The sequence below is a fragment of the Zootoca vivipara genome, chromosome 9 (genome assembly GCF_963506605.1).
Source record: "Zootoca vivipara chromosome 9, rZooViv1.1, whole genome shotgun sequence".
NCBI lineage: Eukaryota > Metazoa > Chordata > Lepidosauria > Squamata > Lacertidae > Zootoca > Zootoca vivipara.
This window is the reverse complement of record NC_083284.1, coordinates 76,517,879-76,541,547: the sequence shown is the minus strand read 5'-3', so window position 1 is coordinate 76,541,547 and position 23,669 is coordinate 76,517,879. Positions and strand designations below refer to the sequence as shown.

General features: G+C 42.2%; 1 protein-coding gene across 2 annotated transcripts in view; it reads left to right on the top strand.

The window, feature by feature from the left end:
* Window positions 1-23,669, top strand: part of ETFA (electron transfer flavoprotein subunit alpha) — a 33,828-nt gene that overhangs the window by 9,478 nt on the left and 681 nt on the right. The window contains exons 6-11 of one of the 2 annotated variants that reach the window (XM_035112387.2): window positions 1,695-1,805; window positions 3,831-3,932; window positions 6,878-6,946; window positions 7,395-7,477; window positions 14,306-14,371; window positions 19,485-19,565. In XM_035112387.2, the coding sequence (XP_034968278.1) occupies window positions 1,695-1,805; window positions 3,831-3,932; window positions 6,878-6,946; window positions 7,395-7,477; window positions 14,306-14,371; window positions 19,485-19,565 (512 nt within the window). Of the gene's footprint in view, window positions 1-1,694; window positions 1,806-3,827; window positions 3,933-6,877; window positions 6,947-7,394; window positions 7,478-14,305; window positions 14,372-19,484; window positions 19,566-23,669 lie in introns of both variants that reach the window. The other variant, XM_035112386.2, reaches the window with a different exon arrangement.

Genomic DNA, 23,669 nt, shown 5'->3' with positions numbered 1-23,669 from the left:
GTTGTTGGGTTCTTGTCATTGTCTTGTTGGCTGTGTATGTGATAAAGGGGAGCCATACTGGGTTGAAGGTGTCCTCTTCTATTTGTCTGCATGTCATTTTCAGTTTATTGGTTCGCTTTTCTAGCAAGCTGATATGGAGGGAGGTTTAGATCACATTCTAGTCCATTGGGTGGGTTAATTTCATAGCCTATTCCGTGCTCCCATTGTTCTTTGATTGTGTCAAGGGGGTTTGTGGTATTTTGGAGCAGTATTTTGTATATTGTGGATACCACCCCTTTACTGTATGCCTCTGATGTCAGGAGGTTTTCAAAAGTAGTCAAGGGCCTAGTGGCTGCTGATTTTACTATTGGATTGTTTAAGAAGGCATGGGGATATCTTAGCCAAGGTTGTCCCCTAGTTTGTCTTGTATTTCTTGTGTTGGTATAGGTTTGTTGTTGTTAATAGAAATCTTTTAGACAGTGTAACTTTTGACTTGCCAGGTTTTTATCTAGAGGCTTTGTGCTGCTTGTTGGAATGGTGGGTTGTAGGCCAGGGGGTTAGTGAGGATGGAGATAGTTTGCCTGCTTTCCCCCTCCATGCTTTAAGCATGGACTATGTGAACCTGTTCAATGTTGCTGTCCAGGTTTGTTCATATCTGATCACCACTTTGAGCAAAAGTTCCTTAGTCATGGAGTCAGTGGATGGCCATGAGCATTTTTTTTTGAGCAGGTTTACATGGCAATGTTAATGACTTAATAAACCATGCTTCATTTTCCCGAGCTCAGCCATTGGGTTTGCTTGCTCACTTCTCTCCTTGCGAACAGCTTCAGTGTTTCTGCTATGGTGTATTAAAAATGTTCAAGCTGGGAAACTGTGGCTTAATTTTGGTTGACTAATGTCACGGAATTCAGTGGGGGGTATTTCTGAATAAACCTGCATAGGAGAGGTCTGGTGTGCAATGGAAGTAGCAACTGCATGCATCTGCTGTGCAAAAGGTTTTTTATGGTTGGATGGTTACCTTCATGCTGAGGGAATGGATGTTGTTTCAGGGGCTAAACTCTTTTGTAAAAATAATAATATTGGTACTTCTTCCTCTCCACCATCAGGGTCACAACTGAAGTGTGAGGTTTTTTGTTTTGTTTTGTTTGTTACTATGTTACGTATTTTTGTGTTTTTATTTTGTAAACCACCCTGTGATCTTCTGATGAAGGGTGGTATAGAAATTTAATAACTAATAATAAGTAGTAGTACTGATGAGTTGTCTGAAAACTTGAATGTGTCCAGTGGTGCTTAGTGGGGTGCCCAGGGCCTGGTGGTGCACACCTGGCTTCCCGATGGTGTCTCTGCCGCTTACCAATAGGTGGAGGCACAAGGTGCAGGGAACTCAGCGTGGTGCCGAGCTTCCTATGCCGTGCCCCCTCCCCCATCTATAAGCCACAGCGATGTTCACTATTGAGATGCCAGGCTACACCAACATGCCGGAGACACCAGGGAAGGTGAATGTAGAAGCAGAACCCTTTGCTGTGTCTTACTGGAAAATTCTTCTGTGACACCAAGGAAATGTGAATCTATTCTGAGTCCATTTTTAGTCTCTTAAATTTTCCCGCCTGAAAGGATTGTTTTGTCTAAGCAACAGCATTACTGCCCTCTGCTAATAGCAGCTGATCATTGGAGTTTGTGGTTTTATTTTCATAGAAAGTGTGGTCTTTTTGTAGGAAATGCCCTGTGCACTGTGAAGTGTGATGAAAAAATAAAGGTGTTCTCTGTACGAGGTACTTCCTTTGAGGCTGCATCAATAAGTGGTGGTAGTGCTACGGTAGAGAAAGGTAAGTTTTCAGTTCAGTTTGTCTGGTTTTTCCCCCCTTCTCAAGTTGAAATTGGATTAAAAACATTATTGTCAAATAAACTGAGAAAGTTGCACAAGTTTGCATTTATTGAATTCTTCCCTCTTTACACTTTGCCTCTCTTTGTCTCCTAGAGTCCTCTAATCATTCCACATGGATATCTCTCTTCTTGTAGCCGTCTTGGGTGGGGTTTTACATGTAAAACTACTGTATCAAAATTGCAAAGCCATTTTGAATGGTTCAATGGATTTAAACAAAAAAGAGAGGTTTTCCCCTTAGATGCTGGAAAGGATGCATGCTTGTTATTATGTTAGCCCAATGCATTTCCTGCCAAAGTAAAATACCCCTTTCCTCAAAGTGTGCATCACACCAGGTCTCTTCCACACCTCATGCTCCATTAACCTGTCTGCAGCCACGTACACACTGCTTTTGCCCCAGGCAAAGCATCACATAACCGTACCAAGACCATATCTTAAACTGAGTGGTGTTTCACCCTTGCTGTTTCCTCTGTGGTGGTGATGTGCTTTATTTCTGTCATGGAGAGTTAGAAATATCTGTATTCTTGTTTTGGTTTTATTATGAATTCTTATGTTCTTATTTTGTATTTTTGTGTTGTGAACTACCCTGTGATCTTCAGATGAAGGACTGCACACACTATAACAACAGCTGCAACAGGCTAAATTGTGGATAACTGTGTAGAGTCTGTAAGCCTATCTGTAAGCCTTCTTCAGGGGCTTATCTATAAAATAAGTAAAATGACAACACTTACTAAACCACATATAAAACACTTGTAAACTGATTCAAAACCTAGTTTCGGCTGCTTTGATGTATTAATAGACATGCATACTTGGATAATAGACATGCATACTTGGAAATAATCCAGAAAAAAATAATTCAGACTTACTTCTGAGTAAACATCTTAGTGACTTCACGTATTGATTTACTGGTATTTGCTTTATGAGCCCTAATGTTTCTGGTGGGCAAAAATGTATGGAGGCATGTGTGTGTGTGTGTGTGTGTGTGTGTGTAAGTGTGTAAACTAGATCAATTACCTGCATCTAAAGGACAATTACATGCACTACTACTATGCTGGATGCTCACTGTTTCTCACTGTTTCTCCCCTTCTGGGAGTCTCAGTTTCAGTTGTTTTTATTGTTTTATCTCTTGTTTGCCACCCTGGGCTCTCTTGGGAGGAACAGTGGGATAGAAATTTAATAAATAAAAAATCCTATTTAAGTCTTGGTATATTATGAATGAATTTGTATTAACATCCGGAGGTATAACCATATCAGTGTTTCTTTTATTTATTGTTATTTTAATGGGGGGAGGACTATAGTTCAGTGATACTTCAAACCCTCTCATCTTCAGGGAGGGCTGTGAAAGACTGCTTTCTGAAATGCTAGAGAGCTGCTGCCAATCAGTGTGGGGTGGTGAAGGGAGCATTTGGCTTCCCACATGCTGCTGGACTACAACGCCCATCATCATTGACTCCTGTCCCAGTCCCCTGTGACTGACGGGCATTGGGAGTCCAACAACATCTGGAGGGCCACGTTCCCCATTCCTAGTGTTTATAGTACTGTCATAGATGGAGCAATGATCTGACTTGGCATAAGGCAGCAGCTTAGGTCTTAAATTTTTTAATTACTTGAGGTTTACCAATTCCCCCCCCCCCCGGTTAATTAAATGTACCAAAAGTGTAGAATCATAGAATTGTAGAGTTGGAAAGGACCATGAGGGCCATCCAGTACAACCCCCTGCACTGCAGGAATCTTTAGCCAAAGGTGGAGCACTAAAACTCTGGGATTAAGAGTCTCCTGTTCTTATTGACTAGACTGTCAATAATTGTAACAGGTTTTTGTTTATTAATGCAAAGATGTAAGATGAGCTGAGATATTTAATATTGCATATTCCGCAGAGTTTGGGCACGGAGGTCATTTTTATGGTTACCACTTCGTACCTTTCAAAAGCTCAGTGTCTTTTCTTTGTTTTGTTTTTTGATATAAGCAGTACCTGCAGCTTCACCAGTTGGTCAATCTGAATGGATCGAACAAAAGTTAACAAAAAGTGATCGGCCAGAACTGACTAGTGCGAAGGTGGTTGTTTCAGGTGGTAAGTAGTGGCTAATTGGCTAGAATTGTGGTGAACTAGTGGTGAAATTTCTAGCAGAGTAGAAAATAACAAAAACTTTGTTATACAGTGGTACCGTGGTTCTCAAACTTAATCCGTTTCAGAAGTCTGTTCCAAAACCCAAAGTGTTCCAAAACCAAGGCACACTTTCCCATAGAAAGTAATGCAAAACAGGTTAATCCATTCCAGACTTTTAAAACAACCCCTAAAACAGCAATTTAACATGAATTTTACTATCTAACGAGACCATTGATCCATAAAATGAAACCAATAATCAATTTTATACTATAAAATAAATAAGACAGTATTGTAGATGATAAAAATAAAAATTAATTTTTTTTCTTACCTGCATTGGTGATAGTCATTGTTTCGATGGGGGGCTTTTATCCATTTCCACAGTCACACAATCAATCAGTAACTGAACTGGGTTCCACATAGTCACAAAAACAAATTAACCGAAAAAGCCTCAAAAAACAAAAACGCAAAATAAATAGCAAAAACAAAAGCACCAAATACAGTGGTACCTTGGTTCTCAAACTTAATCCGTTCCAAAATGTTTCAAAACCAAGGTGCTGCTTCTTATTGGTGCTGGCGCCCTGGAAACAATAGCTGGCAACTGCATCAGACGTTCGGCTTCTGAAAAATGTCCAAACCCCAGAACACTTCTGGGTTTTCGGCGTTTGGGAACCAAGGCGTTTGAGAACCAAGGTACCACTGTAAGGGTAAAGGTAAAGGGACCCATGACCATTAGGTCGTCGTGACTGACTCTGGGGTTGCGACGCTTCCAGGTCATGTGGCCAGCATGACTAAGCTGTTTCTGGCAAACCAGAGCAGCACATGGAAACGCCATTTACCTTCCCGCTGGAGCAGTACCTGTTTATCTACTTGCACTTTGACGTGCTTTTGAATTGCTATGTGGGCAGGAGCTGGGACCGAGCTGGGACCACTGTACCTCCTACCATACCTAAATAATTCTGACCAGTAATCTGTAGTTGGAAGCTGGAAAATGAGACAGTATACAGTTTATTGAAGTGGTGTGAGATTGGATGAAATAAAGTAACTATAAATATCAGCATTTGTCTTGTAATCTGCATGAATAATAAAAATGCTAGAAAAGCTTAGCTTGAAGAATGATCCGCTTTTACAGTGAAGGCGGTTTGCATGCATTACAGGTGTCCCCTGCAATTATGCAGGGGTTACGTTCCAGGCCCCTCCCCATAAGTAAAATCCTATAAAAGGAGCAGCCTCTTTAAAAGCCTCTGAACGCACACATTTTCCTGCTGTCCACCTCTCCCCCCCCCTCTTCACACCTCCCTTTTCCATTTGAGTTGGAGCTCTGGGGCTGGCTGGAACCTGGAGGACGCGTGGAAAAGTGGTTGCTTCTGCTGCTGTGCTCCTCCACTTGTCAGTTGTTAGGCAGAGAGACTGAGCAGCGTAAACAAAGCCTCCAGTCTCTTTGGGGCTTCCTCTGCCCTCACTGGACGTTCTCTTTGGGCTTTGGGTGTGTGTGTGTGTGTCCTCACAAGCCACAAGCGCTCTCCAGTTCTCTCCTGCCATTTCCTGCTATGATTCTATATATTTAATTATTTCCTGGTGCTGAGCATATACATGGTCACGTGCGATTAGAATGTGCATAAGTGGCATGCCTATACTACAATATCACAACTAGTTTATCACATCTATCTCAGGAAAAAATAAAATACCAAAAACCAGTACTCTACTTTATTACAGCCGTACCTCGGAAGTCAAACAGAAACCTAGGCGCGGCTTCCAAGACAACTTCCGCGGCTTCCAACTGGCTGCAGGAGCTTCCTGCAGCCAGTTGGAAGCCGCGGAAGCTGTCTTGGACGTTCGGGTTCCAAACAACATTTGCAAACCGGAACACTCACTTCTGGGTTTGCGGCGTTTGGGAGCAAAAACCTTTGACTCGCAAGGCGTTTGACTTCCGAGATACGACTCTACTTGAAAGCTGTAACTCTCAAGCCAGCAGGGGAAGTGAAGTTGTAGCTGTTTAGTCGTTTAGTCATGTGAACCAGAGCACACCAGGCACTCCTGCCTTCCACTGCCTTCTGCAGTTTGGTCAAACTCATGTTGGTAGCTTCGAGAACACTGTCCAACCATCTCGTCCTCTGTCGTCTCCTTCTCCTTGTGAAGTTACTATGCTCTAATTCCTCCATTTTTTCAGTTATGGTAGATATGTAAATAAATGTGTAACCCTCATTCTGAAGAAATAATTACAGTAATCTCAAACAGACGACATTCATGTTAAGGCTGGTGACAAAAACCAGTCACACCTGGCTCCATGCCTCAAAAGAGCACATCAGGGCATGGGCAAAAATAGCAGAGTAGCATGAAGTCCCATGGAGTTCCAGTGTAAGAAAACACACACACAGGAAGCAGAAGTTATTCAGTTAAATTTTACTGAGGTTCTTAAAGCATAAAATGGTTACAAAGTCCAATATTCTTGTTGGATCTCCAGGCAAGGTACAGAACTTCACTCCGAGGAGCATGTCCAGTTACAGAGCCAGAAACCACAGACTGTACTGAAGAGAAAAGAGAGGAGGAATACAGAACCGTTCAGTAGCAGGATATTTATCTCCTACTCTGAGCATGTTGACCTTGAGTCTCATATGACTGATAAACACAACTCAGCTGCAGAGAAGCTTTGAGAAAATTCAGAAACATTCTGCACCCATAAAACTCCACAATCCCTGACAATTCAAGATTCATAAAAGTGCTGCAGAATGTTCAGTTGGAAAATGAATTGTTCCCTGGCTGGGGTGTGTTTGTGTGCCTGACAGAATGCACTGCAAAAATCAACGGTGGGGAGGCGTGTACAACAACAACAACACTTTATTACGGTCATGTATTTAGTCTGACTCAGAGATTTCAAGGCACTTGAACATATCTAATCTCTTATTTTTAAGGACGGGGCTTGAAGAGTGGAGAAAACTTTAAACTGCTGTATGAGCTTGCAGATGAGTTGCATGCTGCAGGTAAGAACTGCCTTTACTCCTTGGTTCTAGAGCAGTTAGGGATGCTATCTATCCTATGGGCATATCTTTTGAAGTATGTGAAATTGGCTAAACTTCTTGCAGCTGGAAACTTTTGCGTATACATTAGCTCGGATCCTAACTTCCATGAGGGGAGTGTAATTGGGCTTTCTTGCTGCTTCTTTATGGTTCCCATCATGACCCCCCCCCATCTGTTCCCGAAGGTTGAGAGCCTATTGCTCCTGAGGGGCCTAAAGCTGGAAGGGTGAACTGGGGGAAATCAGGGGTCCCCACTATTGTTGGAAGCTGCCCAGAGTGCTGGGGCAACCCAGACAGATGGGCAGGGTATAAGAAAGAAATTATTGTTATTCATGGGATGTAGGATGAAGCATTAAATGTTGGCTTCTATGTTTCTTGAGATAACTTTATCTCTCTCTTTTTTTGCTTCTAGTTGGTGCTTCTCGTGCAGCTGTTGATGCAGGCTTTGTACCCAATGACATGCAGGTTGGACAGACAGGCAAAATTGTAGCACCAGTGAGTATTCAAATTATTTTTGCAGAAGAAAATGGTTAAAATCCCTTTGAATAGTTTGGAGAACCACTGCCTTTTCCTAATGGAGCTGTAGGTAATGCAGTCTTCAGGCTTGCATATAGCCTGCCAGCTCCCCCCCCTCCCTTTTCCAGCCTGTAGTACCTTTAGGATTGCTAGAACCCTGCCCTTTTCTCTTCATGGTGTTGCCTTATCTTGGGAAAGATTCCCTTCTGGTGCATGGTATCATTGCAGCAGTTTAAGTCGAGCTTGTCATAACTTACTATCATCACCTGCAGAGCGTGTGACATTGGTGAAATGGGTGTGGTTTTCTAAAGTAGACTTTGCCTGATTTGAACAGAGTGACAGAAGCTTTGCCTCTTGGGATGAAGGGAAAAAAAGGGAGTGTGACGGAACCTATTGCAACCTCTTAGCCTAGTCAATGCATTCCTATGGGAACCCGCGATTCGCTAGATGAATTTTTCGTAAAACGAATTTGTCTAGCGAGGCAACCTCCGCTAGAAAAATCCTTTCTTTAAGCGAAAATTTTGTCTTACGGGGCGTTTGTTAAGCGAGGCACTACTGTACAGTGGGACCTCGACTTACGAGCTATTCAACATCCCACGTTTTTTAGTTACGAGCGGAAGGAAAAAGTGGCCGCACGCTTAGTCTTTTTGACATCTGAACGGAAAACCCATTCGCGGCTAGATGCGGTTTCCTCGACTTACGAATTTTTCTGTTTCCAATGCATTCCTATGGGAAACCGCTTTTCCTATGGGAAACTCGACTTATGAAGTTTTCGACCTACGAGTGTGCATTTGGAACAGATTAAATTCGTAAGTCGAGGTCCCAATGTACTAAAAGTTTAAAGAAAGTTACCTGGTATAGAATCTGAAATGGCGGCGGGGGGGGGATTCCATATGCAATCTAGGCAGCTCTGGTTTGTGCAGTAAGTTGTGTTTTGTGTACAACTGCACTTACTAATATCCTGATGCAGTATGATCTTCTAGGCCAGGGATGTGCCAACAGGTCGATCTTGCGATCTACTGGTCGATCACAGTGGGTCCGTGGTTGATTGCGGGATCCTGCTTCCCCCCTAGTTTGGGTCCCTAAAAAAGCTCAACAACTTTGGCTTCCTAAAAAAAAGCTCAACTTTGGTAGATCACTTTTTTTGTAGTGGGAGTAGATCACTGTCTCTTGAAAGTTGGACATGCCTGTTCTAGGCTAAATTTAGACCAATAAATAACTACGGTACTTCCTATGAAAAGGATTGACTTGATTGTTGATGAGCTGTATACAAAAATTTAACAAGAATCTGCATGTCACATGGCTGAGATTTTACTTTTGGCAAGCATGTCTTAAACAATTAAATCAGGTTAATGGAGTAAATCTCATTTTTTCAGTGGATTGAAAATTGAAATCTCCTTGGCATTTAGATATGCATCTCTTAAGTCACAAATGCTTGACGAAGAATTAGAGATGTGAAGGCCCGGAAAACCCCCGGAAAAATTCAAAAAAAAACCCGTCCCCCCATTTTTTCCCTGAAGCCTTTTTTGTTTTTTCCCCCAAAAAATTGGGGGGGGGAATTATGGAATGTTTTATTTTAACCTGATGAATAAAATATTTTAAGATAAGGGGTTCAAATATTTTATAAATCATTTTTAAAAAATATGTATGGTATCAGATTATTCTAATTTCTGTGAGGACAAGCAAGTCCTAGGTTACAAACTGAACTCTCCAATGCAAGAACAAGATACCTTTCTTCCTTTAGGAGGTGCTGTTGTCACCAGAAAAGAAAAAAAGGTTTCAGTTTTGTTTTTGCATGCATGTGGTATGCACTGGTTCTGTTCCTCTTCACTAGGCCTCAAAGCACTGGAAGAAAATATAGAGCAACAAAAAGGGCCTGAAAGTATATATTGTACTTTATTTAAAAAGGTTAGGGTTAGGGCTACGGTTACTTCTGGATTTTTAAAAATTGTTTTGTGGAGTTTTCTTTGTTCCACATAAACTAGTAAACAGTTCAGGAGACTGTTGCTCCATTTGTTACAAATACAAATAAATATTATTTTAAAAGTAAATTCTGTTTGTAATAATTGTTTGGATATAATATATTTTTAATATGCTAGTTGTGATTTTATGCTCATTAAAATTGTCCATAGTTTTATTTTATGTTTCTAAAGTAACAGAATGACTTTCAATCTGGAAAAGAAAAAAGAAGTGCTAATGTAGCATTTTTTTCAATTTTCAAGAAAATTTCTGTTTTCCCCTGAAAAAACTAGAAAAAAACCTGGGAAAAAACCGTTTTTTTCCCCCGAGCTTCAAAATTTCCAGAAATTTTACATCTCTACGAAGGAGGAAGGGATATAAGGAGCAAGTAAAGTTGTGAGGGAAGCTCTTTTGTGCTTCTGCTCATGATGGTGCTTTTATGATGGTGCTATTTATAGGCTTCAGAATTGGCCTAGTGGAGAATTCAGCTGATATTGAGTGGGGTGTGTATTTGAGGCAGGTTGGAAGAGATTTTGACTGATCTCTGCAAAGGTTGGGAGATGTAAAAGGGAATGGTTTTGAAAGAAGACAGCCACATTTTTCTCACTGTTTGCTTTTAATTATGCTTTCACTGATTTCAAGAGATATCTTTGCTTTTGGCCCTTTTTTAAAAAAAAACCCTTCCTGTGCTAACCACAGACGTACACTAGTTTGTTGCAGACCACTCTGGAAAGCTTGGCAGCCTGTTGAGTTCCTTTAAGTGGAGTAGAAGCTTTCTCAAAATGCACTCATCGTGCTCTGTGAACAAATGGCCAGTTTGTTCAGATACGTTAAAAGTGCACTCAGTTAGCAGCATAGTCCTTTGGGAACGTTCTTAGAAGTAAGACATAAAAAATGATTGTACTTGGTTGATTAAGGGGTGAAAAAAAAATCCCCATTCAATAGGAATGTTGTCTGAAATGTTTTATTACAATGCAGGACTTAAAGTCTGAGCTGTGCAAATAAGTGGTCCCTACCATTTGAGATCTCAACCTACAGCACTATGGCCTGGGACTGCTGTGGTATGGATTGCTACATTGTTGGGCATCTTGGCCATCACCCATGTACTCATTCCAAACTATTTCCTGGCACCAAAATGTGCAGAGCTGAGATAATCAATGGGCTTTCTCATATCTTGCGTAATCCTGAAGGGTTTTTGGCCACCAGAGAACTGTTCTATCAACACGTTCACGGGCACCTAAGGTATCTCTCCTTCTAATAGTGAACTTGGGTGATAAGTGTGAACAGAAATGGAGCCAAGATGGGGCCTCTGAGGAACAAGAGGGAAACATCTGTATGTTTGCTGGAACCCTGAGGTTAGCAGAAAGAGGAAAAAATATTTAGAAAATCGCTCCAGCGGACTGGGGACAGAGCATGTTCAGTAGCTGCAGTCTTAGTTGAAAAAGAAAAACAAGTTGCTTGGTGGGTGGGAGGAGAATAAATTGGCCTGTTGGAGGAAGGTGGTAGCTGGAGCACTCCTGAAGAGGAAGTACTCAACTTTGTGTTGGGAATGAACCAGTGATTTTAAAACAAACAAACAAACAACGTCAGCTTGATAATAAGCCCTCTTGGTTTAAAGCTTATTTTTTAACTTAAGATCCCTGGTTCCCGTGGTTAAGCTTGACAGAAGTCCTCATGGCTGTGTGGGTAGAGTGGGGAGTTCATGACTGACACGTCACTTGGAATTGCAATGGCTTCTTTGCATAATTATGTATCGTGGTTTGGCAGTACATACACACCAGTCTATTATTTAAATATTTATCTTATACCTCAATGATCTTGGCATTCATTCTGCTTAGCAAGTTGTGCCTTTAAAAGAGCACATTCTGGAGCTCCTTACTGTAAAATTTCTGTGAAGATGCACATGGTAAACTAAATTAAGTTCTCAGAACTGACAGTTCGCTGTTTGGGAGAAGGGAATTTGGGTATTTTATTAATGGACCAGGAGTGATGTTGATGGTGCAAAGGTTAAGTCAGTGTTGTTAACAGATTTTTTGGGGGGTGGGGGTGGGGAATGCCCATTTCCTCCGAATGCTCAGCAGCGTTGTCTTGCTTTTTTGAGCCACAAACGTCAAAGAGCTGGGACTGAATTTTCAGGTTCTCTTTCTCTGACTTGCTAAAAAGCTGAAGACTGTCAGCCCCTTTCATCCTACATTATCCAGTGTGGCTTTTAAGTCCAAGAGAACCGTGTTCTCAAATTGATGCTCTGTTCCTCAGGGGTTGGTGCAGAAACATTAAATTGTACTAAAATATTCATATGAGAGTGCATTTAGCTGAAAGCAATTGATGTGCTTTTCCCACGAGAGCAAAAAGAAACGCTGTATGGCCCTGCACTCAAGCAGACACCCTAAGCACGATTAAGAGTAATCACGTGTCCTGGATGATCAAAGCCCCATATAAGTTCTTAAAGTGAAAAGGATTAGAAAGGGATGAAATTGTTTGACCTGGCAGACTCTATAGTGATGTGAACTACTTCACTGCTTGGGATTTGAGCAGTTTTTTTCCAGTGCAATGTGGGCTCATGAAATACCCACATTTTTCATTTCTTTCTTTTAAAATGGCTTAATTGCTGCTGCTTCGCTCTGCACATTCAGCGGGATTGCATTTGGGGGGGGGGTTAGAGGGCTCCACAGATATTGGCTTCACTTATTAGTCAACCATTGTTTGTAGTTTCCATTCTGCACACCCACCCACACCCTGGTTGCCTGGCATGTGCAGAGAGCTGGAGAGAGAGAGAGAGAGAGAGAGGTGCAATTGGCTCAATAGTAAAATAAAAAAATTCCTTCAGTAGCACCTTAAAGACCAACTAAGTTTTTATTTTGGTATGAGCTTTCGTGTGCATGCACACTTCTTCAGATACCAATAGGCTACCACCTGCTAACTGAGCCTTTTAACTGGAGTATTTGGTAATTAAGTATTGGACCTTTTACATACAAAGCATGTGATCTTCTGATTCTTCTCCAAAGTTAAGAAACCACATTTATTTCTCATGTGGCTTGGAAGAGATTCTCCAAACTGCAGTGCAATTGAGAACTCTGGGGGTGTTCCCTGTGTGCTCCTGGCTGTTCTGCTCTCTATATGGCCCGGGTCCCTGTTGAGCTTGCAAGTGGATTTTTGGCACCTTAATAAGGAAAATATAAATATTTAACCCGGAGAGCATAGCACATTGCAAATTGCACCGTACTACCACTGCAAAGATGATAGCTTACTTTGACAGACAGATATGCTGTTACAAACGTTTTGGGTGATGTTTTGTCTTAGAACCACATAATAGGTGTGTGTGACACACACACACACACACACACACAGAGAGAGAGAGAGAGAGAGAGAGAGAGAGAGAGAGAGAGAGAGAGAGATTCCAGTTGTGCTTAAGGCAGTCAGAAACATGTTAAATTGCCACCTGTTGTTTCTTTACTAATCCGTATAATTGTCTAACTTTGTATTAATATGTCAAACTCTGCATGCACAAAAACAGACCTCTACACATTTCTTGGCCACCATTGCCCATTTAGTGCAGCCTTATCACAGCACTGCATTGTCAGCAAGAGCCATAAGTGCAGAATTCCCGTCAGGGTCTTGACTCTAGTTAAAGTGTTTTGTTTTGTGCGACCCACCTCTCTTGTTGAATCTATACGATTTTGTTTTGGTTGTAACTACCAAAACCTCGCTTGCTGATGCTACTCTTTGATGCACTTGGGTCCCAAGCCATTTAGAGCTTTGTATGCTAGTACTAACACCTTGAATTGGGCCATGCTGTTCACTGGCAGCCAGTACAATGCTTTCAGGTCCAGTGGTCTCATGGGGCTGCCCCACCTAGCAGCTGCATTCTAAACTAGTGGCAGCCCCTGGAATGTCTCCAAAGTCAGCTCCACATACATTGCATTATAGTAGTCCATGTGGGATCTCACCAGAGCATGGGCAGCTTCAGTAAAAATGTTACTTTTACTTACTTTCATAATTGTACTAATTGTTTTATTTATTTTTATAAATTATATTATATTGTTGTAACCCAGCCTGGGCAGAGGAGGAAGAAATATTATAAATAAATTAGGGTGCAAGCCCTGTCTTTGTCATTACTGCTGAGTAAACATGCGTGGAAATGCTTTGAGAAGTCAGTGGATAAGAAATTTGCTGTGGGGTACAGTTGCTTTCTGAATCTTACGTGGTCTGTCTGCCTATTTCTCCCCTAAACATTGAGTTAAAAGGCGTGGCTTCAGTGTCAGTGAAAGAGCAGCTAAAATGACAGATTGAGAATTGCATTGCTGGCTCCTCCCTTCTTAGGATCACTAGACTTTAACATGTCGGGCGGTGACTGATGTGGTTTCTTCCCACAGCAAGTAGAATCATCACATTGTAGGGTTGGAAGAGACCTCAGGGGTCATCTATCCTACCTCCTGCAGTGCAGGAGCCATAGCTAAAGAATCTATGACAGGTGGCCATTCAAAGAGAGGCCACCACTTTCTGAGGGAGTCTATTCCACTGTCGAACAGCTCTTATCGTCAGAAAATTCTTCCTGATGTTTTGTCAGAATTTCTTGCAATTTCTATCCATTGATTTAGGTCCTACCCTCTGGAGTGGAAGAAAAGGAGCTTGGTCCATCATCTTCTAATAGCCATTTTCAAATAACTGAAGGGCAATCACATATCATAGATGATGGAGCAAGATCCTTTTCTTAAGCCAGAAAGAATATTGAGGAGCAGAAGCCATGTAGACTGAACCTAAGACACCCACTGGCAAAATTTGTTTGCAGAATGCATTTCCCCACTAGTTTGAATCTTTATTTCAATTCTATTCTGTTTTCTGTTTCAGGAACTTTATATTGCTGTTGGAATATCTGGAGCAATTCAGCATCTAGCTGGAATGAAAGACAGCAAGGTACTATAGAAAAGTTTATTTATTGGTCATAGTCAAAGCAGAGACAAGCTTCCTTTGGGTTGGACAGTTGAGTAAAATATACAAATACAATAGATTAATCCCATTCTAGAAAGTAAATCAGTTGTCAATATCACAACATTATTGCCAATAGTGCATTAACAGTGTACACATTCCAAAATAAACAGAAACAGACCATTTGTAGAAGCAGGATGAATTTATAGCTTAAGCAAAACAGTTTCTGTTTAGAATCCTATGCTGTAGTAGACCTATATTCATATATTTCAGAATCTGACACATGAATTCATGCATAACAATGTGCAATTTGAATTATGGACTTACTATTCCATAAAGTAAAAGACGCTTTTTGAATGTTCCATCATTTATCCATTCAAATGGAAACCCTATTATAAAATGATAATAAAACTTTAAAAGGTTTAACTCATTAGTAGCTGAAATGTTTTTCAACTATGTTTTTCCACAAGACTTGTTCAGATATCTTTCTGTACCTCCAATGGAAGATGGGTTTCATTATCTCTGAAACAAGAGCTTTCCTGCCTTTTCAAGAGGCAGTTTAATGTGAGAAAAATCAACATGATGCAGAGCCTTGTTGAAGCATGAAAACTATAAAACAATTCTGTGTCTTCCATGTATGTCCCAGTTTTCTTTTTTGTGTTCTCTGATGTGCTTTATTTTCTCTTTGAATTGTGAAGAGTCAGACTATTTCTTGTTACACTCCTTTTTGGGACATAGTTTCAGTACCTGAATAGTGTCACACACACACACACACACACACACACACACACACACACACACACACACACCACCGTGGAGACTGCTGGAAAACATTTGCCCATAGTGGTATATGACACACCAGCTAAGGTGCCTCTTACCTGTTCATTAGCCCAACTCATGTAGCTGATACTCTGGGCAATGTGCCTTTTAAAGCGCCTCTTCCTGCTTGGAGTCTCAGAAATATTTGTTGACAGTTAGTGCACTGAGGTTGTATCCAATGTTCATCCTACTAGAGCAGACTCGTTGATACGAATGAAGAACTTTCATCCATTAATTTTATTTGCCATGACCCTAAGATTATTACCCTGTATAAAGTTACTTGGGGAGGAAACCCCATTGAACACAGCACGCAGCCGAAATAAATAAATAAATAAATAAATAAATAAATAAATAAATAAATAAAAATAAATAAATTGTCCAGCAGCACCTTAGAGACCAACTAAGTTTGTTCTGGATGTAAGCTTTCGTGTGCATGCACACTTCTTCAGATACCTGAATAATAAGTTATTTTGGGCAAACATCACAGGAGTACAGTACAATACAATACAAAGTGACTTATCTGAGATGAACAAGAGAACAATTTGCCCTCTTTCACATGAACAGTACTTTGAGAGACATAATTAAATGGCAGAAATGGCAAGAATGAGGAATTTAAAATGAAGGAACTGCGGTTTAATATTTAGGTGGAAAGGAATCTAGGAAAATGATGCTCCTGCCTGATGGTGAAACTGGTGGAGGAAGATTGTTGATGCTGTAGTTTTCATTCTTAAACTGTATGTCGTTAGATAGTTTCCTGTTCTGTATGATTTCTTTTTTGTGTGGGGAGGAGTCATTAAAAGTCAATATGGAAAGGCAAACATCCAATTCATGTTCAGTCTTGTGTGCTGCTCCCTGACTGGCTTGGACTATATTGGACCATCTTTTTTGTCATGACCACCCAAACAGATGATTCCACCAGTAATGCTGGGGAAAATGTTCACCCTCTAATACACAAGCAGAATGATCTCTCTGTAATGCTGATGGTGAAGGAACTGTCCTATCCAAGCCCTGCTGGGTTGGAAGCTGGTGGGGTGGGCAGCTTTTCCCCTTGGCTGGGAAATTCACTCTGCCAGCTCCAGGGCTGGGACATGTTTCTTCCTGGTTTAGAAGTGTCCCAGGAGAACAGGGGAGCTGCTTTTAGGACTCTCCCCCCCTTGCGCTATTGGAACACAGCTGGCATTAAGGGGGTGGAGTAGCTGCAGAGGCTTCTGTGACCACAAGGGGATCTCTAAGGTGAATCTTCCTTTTCATGGGCAGATGAAGAAATACACTCTTGGCCCCTGGGCTGCCCTCCTGGCGGGAACCACTGATTTGTGCCCTAAGGCAGGGCTGGGCGATATCTGGTTTTCAACATGCGATATATCACCAGCTAAACATCACAATATGCCGATATATCACCATGTCTGAAATAAGGATGGAGCTATGTAGAGGCACTGACTGAGTTCACAGTTTCCCCCACATTGTGATTTTTGCATAGCACATACACACATCATGATTAGCAGTATAATGCTAGGTCAAAAATTATGAAAACAATATCACGATATGGCCTCCAGTCTGGTTTTGGATGATATATCAATATATCCCCCAGCCCTACCCTAAGGCTTCAATGGTCTACACACATACAGTACTCAGCTCAATGGGACAGAATTCTGAATAGACACGCTGAGAAATGTGCTGTACTGTAAATTGCTTTGCACTTGAATAAAACAAATATTTCAGTAAGTTGTGCTATTTCTGTCCACTGCTTTGGGTGTTGAAAATGCCTTTAAAAAAAGATATTCAAATATGTTTTGCTACAGTTCCCCCCCCTGAATATTGTTATATATTTGTATTTGAACTCTTAGAACATATTTTTGAGATCTTAAACTTTATTATACTTTTACTTGAACTGTGCCCCACTTCTGTGTGTTTATCAAACCCTAGACGGAGTTGGGTTGTACCTGCTCAAACAATGTGTGGAAACAAGGGAAACCCTTCTGTAACCACGGCAACAATCTCCTGAGTGGATTTCCACCCTCCATGCTGTCAATTATCTGGCACTGTGAACTTGCACACTTTGAATATGTTTCTGAAAGTAGTGCACAAAGCTTTTCGCAAGCAAAATGTATAATTTATTTGTCATTATGTCAAGGTAGAAAAGTATTTATTTATCTTTAAATAATGGAATCTCTCTGCTTTCTCCTCTCCCCTTAAAACACACACACACACACACACACACACCTATATCTATATCTATATCTATATATGTGTGTGTTGTGTCCAACTCTTCGTGACCCCATGGACCAGAGCACACCAGGCACTCCTGTCTTCCACTGGTCAAGCTCATGTTGGTAGCTTCGAGAACACTGTCCAACCATCTTGTCCTCTGTCGTCCCCTTCTCCTTGTGCCCTCAATCTTTCCCAGTATCAGGGTCTTTTCCAAGGATTCTTCTCTTCTCATGAGGTGGCCAAAGTATTGGAGCCTCAGCTTCACGATCTGTCCTTCCAGTGAGCACTCAGGGCTGATTTCCTTCAGAATGGATAGGTTTGATCTTCTTGCAGTCCATGGGACTCTCAAGAGTCTCCTCCAGCACCATAATTCAAAAGCATCAATTCTTCGGCGATCAGCCTTCTTTATGGTCCATCTCTCACTTCCATACACCACTACTGGGAAAATCATAGCTTTAACTATACAGACCTTTGTCAGCAAGGTGATGTCTCTGCTTTTTAAGATGCTGTCTAGGTTTGTCATTGCTTTTCTCCCAAGAAGCAGGCATCTTTTAATTTCGTGACTGCTGTCACCATCTGCAGTGATCAAGGAGCCCAAGAAAGTAAAATCTCTCACTGCCTCCATTTCTTCCCCTTCTATTTTTAGTGAAATTAGGTTCACTAAAATTAAACTGTTGATAACCAGCAAATAAATATTATTGTGACTTAGGGCTGCATGCAAATAAATTCATGTTATGCTTCTTTGTTGCCTGTAAACTGCTTTGAGTTAGTTAACCTTTTGCTTAATTAACTAAATATTTAATTAAAAGACTTGAAAATAAAAGCAGGTGAGGCTTAAGCATTAATTGGGCCAGTTGCTGATTCGTTAACACAATTTATTGTAGGACAGTGGTGGTGCTGCTATTTGAAAGGGGGAAAGTAAAATGTCCCTTTGGAGGTACTCGAGCTATATGTCCTTAGGCAGGTTCAAGAAACCTGTGATGACTTTATTGAACCTCATGTTCCGAGACAGTGTGCCCCTGAACCTCAGCTGCTGGGGAGCAACAGCAGAGGTGGTCTGTGACTTTTCTGTCCTCCTTGTGGACTTCCCAACAGCATCTGCTTCATCGCTATGAATGGAATACTGGACTAGATAGACCTTTGGTCTGAACTAGCAGGACTGCCCTTGTGTTGAAGCCCTCAGGGATGTTGAAGGTTGCTCTTTGCACAATGGCTGCAATTTCCAATTATCTAGCCCACAGCTGTAGGATTGGTGCAGTGATTCCAATCCTGTGGACTGTATCCAGTGCTGCAGCTCCTGCAACAGACTTCCAGGTGCATAGGGGAGCTGCTTCTTCCTCTCCAGTCCCCTCACGCCCCTCCAATAGTCCCTCAAAATTGGCTCCAGGGAGTTGGGGGGCACTCCAGAGTAGATCTGGCAATGGGAGAAGGGGAACTGGAAGTCCTGTTGCCCCGGCTCAGAACTGGAATCAACCCATTGCCTATCCTTATTACTATCCCATGTCTGATTCTCAGGCACATCTTTTTAGATGTCTTGTGTTGCTCAGCTTATCTCGAGGCTACGAATGGGTGTTCAACAACACCCAACTCCAACTCCCATCCCAGCCAGTAGGGCCCGTGGTTAGGCAGCATGTGGTGCTCCAGCCCTGCTTGAGTGTGAGAACTGAAGTTGAGAGAGCACTAGCAGGTGATGGTGTTTTGCCTTTGGAATTGCTTGTGATGAAGGGTGGTAGGTGGGATTTAAAATATGATACTGGGCAGGCAAATAGAATTTCACCATGTGGCATTGCATGTGTCCAGTGTCTGGCTTGACATATGCATTGCCAACAGATTCTGGGTGGAAATTGAGATTGAGGCACCACAAGGCAGGTTGTAAACATTCAGTTTTTTATTTCTGTTGTGAAGAGTGATAAAGAACCTCCTTGAAGAGGAGCAGGGTCAGCCAAGGCTGGTGGCATTGAGCGGGCAGTTGGGCAAGATGGTCTCCTCCCACTCTCTGATTCTGTGACTACAGAGAACGCCATATATAACTTGTACTCCGTGAGTAATCTCCCTGTTTACTTTCTTTTTTCAGACTATTGTAGCTATCAACAAAGATCCAGAAGCACCAATATTCCAAGTTGCCGATTATGGTTTGGTAGCTGACTTGTTTAAGGTGAGTTTTGTTGTGGGGGAACCAACCTGATTACATTCCAAAAGCTGTTGGGTTAAAGCTGCCTCTCAGTCCTCAAGGACGTAAACAGAGATTGACTGTGTGCTGATCACTTTCCTTCTACTCTCCAATACTACAAACTTTAGAAGTGTTTCCTTCACCCACCTCAATCCAAGTAAGGCTGTTTGGGTTGGGCACTGGTTTTGATAGGGAGCATGGTAGACCTGCAAAAAGTCATTATGTCATAGACCTTGCTCTTTAGGATCTTGAAGCCTTGTATGGCAACGGTTATATTCAATGAATCTGCCAACATCTAGGTAGCCCCTTTCAGCAGCCAGTACCGCGTTGACCATATGCATTACATGATACTTAATAACATAGAATCAGAGTTGGAAGAGACCACAAGGGCCATCCAGTCCAACCCCCTGCCGAGCAGGAAACACCATCAAAGCATTCCTGACAGATGGCTGTCAAGCCTCCGCTTAAAGACCTCCAAAGAAGGAGAGACTACCACAGCAAATTCCACTGTCAAACAGCTCTTACTGTCAGGAAGTTCTTCCTAATGTTTAGATGGAATCTTCTTTCTTGTAGTTTGAATCCATTGCTCTGTGTCCGCTTCTCTGAAGCAGCAGAAAACAACCTTTCGCCCTCCTCTATCTTATTTCCTATCTTATTAACATGTTTCCTATCTTATTAGCAGAATGGAACTATATCAAAATTCTGCAGGCAAGGGGTTGACCACAGTCTGCATTAACTGAAGCAGGGCTTGTATTTGAGAGCAAATGGCTGTACAACTTTATTTTAGCAGATTACAATTAAAAGATCCTATTGGGCTTGTTACTTTGAAGGCACTATTACATGCAACAGCAATGGCCGAAATCTTGAGCCCTCCCCTCCCGATGCTCTTTTTCCTTCTCCCAGTAGCTTGGCCAAGGACAGAGGGAGATTTGCTTTTCTCTACTCCCAACTCCAGGGAAGTTCTGTAGAGAATAACAACTGCAGGTTAAGATGGTAGTAGGAGGTACACTCTGATTTTGTTCCAGTGGACACTCCTTCCTTCCTTAGAGGTGAGATGCCCCTGAATAACTGTAGTGCCCCCTGGAGGGACCAGTGGGAAGAATGCATTCAAAGTAAGGAAGCAGAGTGCAAGTCTTCCCTCTTCTAGAATATGGTCTAGAGCGCTTCAGCTGGCCTTATTTGATAAACAAGCCAATGTAAATAAGAACTTTGCCAAGGATGGGGACCCTCTGGCCCATGGGGGCAATCTGGGCCTGTCAAGGGGTCCAATTTGACCCATGCCTACTTTCATGGAAAGCCCTCCCTCCACTGATCCCTACAGTCTCCAAAAAGGAGCAGTGTGAGGCAAGCTTTCCAAATAAATGGGGTCTGCTTGCTTTTGCTGCCCATGGAAGGCCAGCTTTTTTCCTTGATCACCCGCTCATTATGTGATGAAGGACCAGTTATGTGCATTGCAGCACTCTAAATAGTCTCCCTGCCTTAAAACATCTTTAAAGGAAGTGGGAGAAAAGGCTGCTTCAAGGAACACTGCAAAATGTTTTCCAGGCACTCCTTTTAATCTGATTGCAGGGCAAGAGATTTTGACAGGTGGGTGGGACAACTGACTTGACAAGAAAGATAATACTAATAATAAATTATTATTAATCATGTGACATCATGTGTCTGACAAGTGGGTTGTCCTGACCACCCGTCAAAGTTGGCCTCTTGGGTGAGGTAAGATAAACCAAAGCCAAAAAAGGTCCGCACCCCTAGACTGGGCAAATGTGGCACTTTAGAAGCAGAGGGTACATATTATGTCTGGCACTATTGCTCTGACCACATAAATTCTACTGGCACCTGTTTTACCTGGAACTATATTGTGCTACCCCACCTGAATAATTTGAGTAAAATGTCAAAATCTCTTTGGCAACTGTGGCAGTGAAGGAATGGGCAGCAAGTGGTTCGAATCCGTGTGATGGGGGTGAGCTCCCGTTGCTCTGTCCCAGCTCCTGCCAACCTAGCAGTTTGAAAGCACACCAGCACGAGTAGATAAATAGGTAATACTGTGGCAGCAAGGTAAATGGCATTCCCGTGGGCTCTGGTTTCCGCCACAGTGTCCTCCTGCACCAGAAGCGGTTTAGTCAGGCTGGCCACATGACCCAGAAAGCTGTCTGTGGACAAACGCCGGCTCCCTTGGCCTGAAAGCGAAACGAGCACCGCAACCCAGTTGCCTTTGACTTGACTTAACTGTCCAAGGATCTCTTAACATTACTGGACTCACAGCACTAGGTCAGCTCTGGTCAGGTAGGGGACTGGGCTGTACTCCATAGAAGGGGCATTTCCTGTGTGTTATGTCCTCTTGCCTCCAAGGATTTTCCCTAGAACTTCCTGGGAAGGGCAAGCTGGCTAGAGTTGAGATTCCAGCAAGCCAGACTCACTACCTTGCTCTTTGGCTCTGAAGACATGGCTGAACTATGGTTGGGGCAAATGGATTTTGGTTGGTAGTCACAATTCCCCATCTCTACATGTTAATAACAAAAAACTGGAAGCTTCCGTTTGGTATGTGCCTTGGTGTCTAAATTCATCTCCAGTAGTAAGGAAAGCAAAGGTCTCATTGGGTCAACCCCATATCATGCTAGGCTTCAGTGAGTGACATTAATTTTTATTTTATTTTTACAATCTACAATCTCTTCCTAAATCTTAATCAGTTGGCTTCACCCAATACAGAATGTTACTAAAGTAAACACTAATATATAAGGAAGAGTGAAATGGCTTACACCAAATATAAGACTGGTTTAGTTTGTTATGTAAAGTGTGTAGGAGTGTGAATTTCCCAGAACAAAACAGTGCTGACATTTATTTCATGCCATCTAGTATTTTGTGTTTGAAAATGCTTACTTGTGCTGCTGAAGTAGCCTCTTGCGGTCTCAGTCTTTCTCTCTCCTCCCCCATTGGGGTTCTCTTTGCATGTAATCTGTGCCACTGGCTGGCATGGGTGCCTGGCGGTATATAAATGGAGGAGAGGCGGCAGAAACCCTGCCAGCACTTAATGCTATTCCTGAACTAATGCCTGTCGGCTTGGCAGTAAACATGGGCCTTTTAATAAGCTGGAGACAAAGTGACATTCGGAAGAAACAACATGTAGACAATTTCCTTAATAAATTTTGTAAGACCACATTATTTCCACCTAATGGAAATGTAGATCTCTTAAATAATTGAGAGGCTTTATTCATCAGCTGGGATCTTGCTGAGTGAGGGCATCCTACAGCCCCTGGAAAGAGAAGGTAACTGATATTTACTAGGGTAGTATTTCAGGTGTAGTCAGTAGGCCAATCCACCACCTGTTTTCATGGATTGCTGCTCTTCAGAAGACTATTAAGAATCACCGTGCAGCATGGGCAGAGCTCAGTTAAGGGACAAATCTGCTGCAGGTGCCAAGGTGCTGGCACCTGTCCCTCTGAAACAACAGCTTAGTTAAATATGCTCTTCTGTCTGCCTTCATGGCCTGGTTTTGCACATCCCACCACAAAGTTGCATTTGAAATAAAGTGAACTTCTTGCTTAGTGCTTCATTGGCTTCTCAAAACTAGAGAGAGAAAATCAGAACTCTGTTTTTCACATAAAATTGTTACAACAGCAACAATTCTGAGCTTTGTAAATCAGCTGAAATGAAAGAGTTTGGGTATGCCATAATTTGTTGGCTGATTTAATATAAAGACTTAAGCATTGCACGCTAAAGCAGGGAGTGGGGAGCCTGTGGCCTTCCAGCTGTTGTATCATCCCTGCCCAGTAGCCACTCTCACTGCAACTAGGCGAGTCTGGATTTAGCAACCTGCTCTAAAGGGTTTTTTTTCCCCTGGCTGCAGCTGGGACAGGCTTTAGAGCCCAGTGCAGAAGTCTTCATGTTCAGTCATCTTGCTGATCTTGAGCATCGCAATCGGCAGCCGTACACCTTTTGCATCTGTGAAGGGCAGAGGTAAAGGTAAAGGGACCCCTGACCATTAGGTCCAGTCGTGACCGACTCTGGGGTTGCGCACTCATCTCGCATTATTGGCCGAGGGAGCCGGCGTACAGCTTCGTCATGTGGCCAGCATGACAAAGCCGCTTCTGG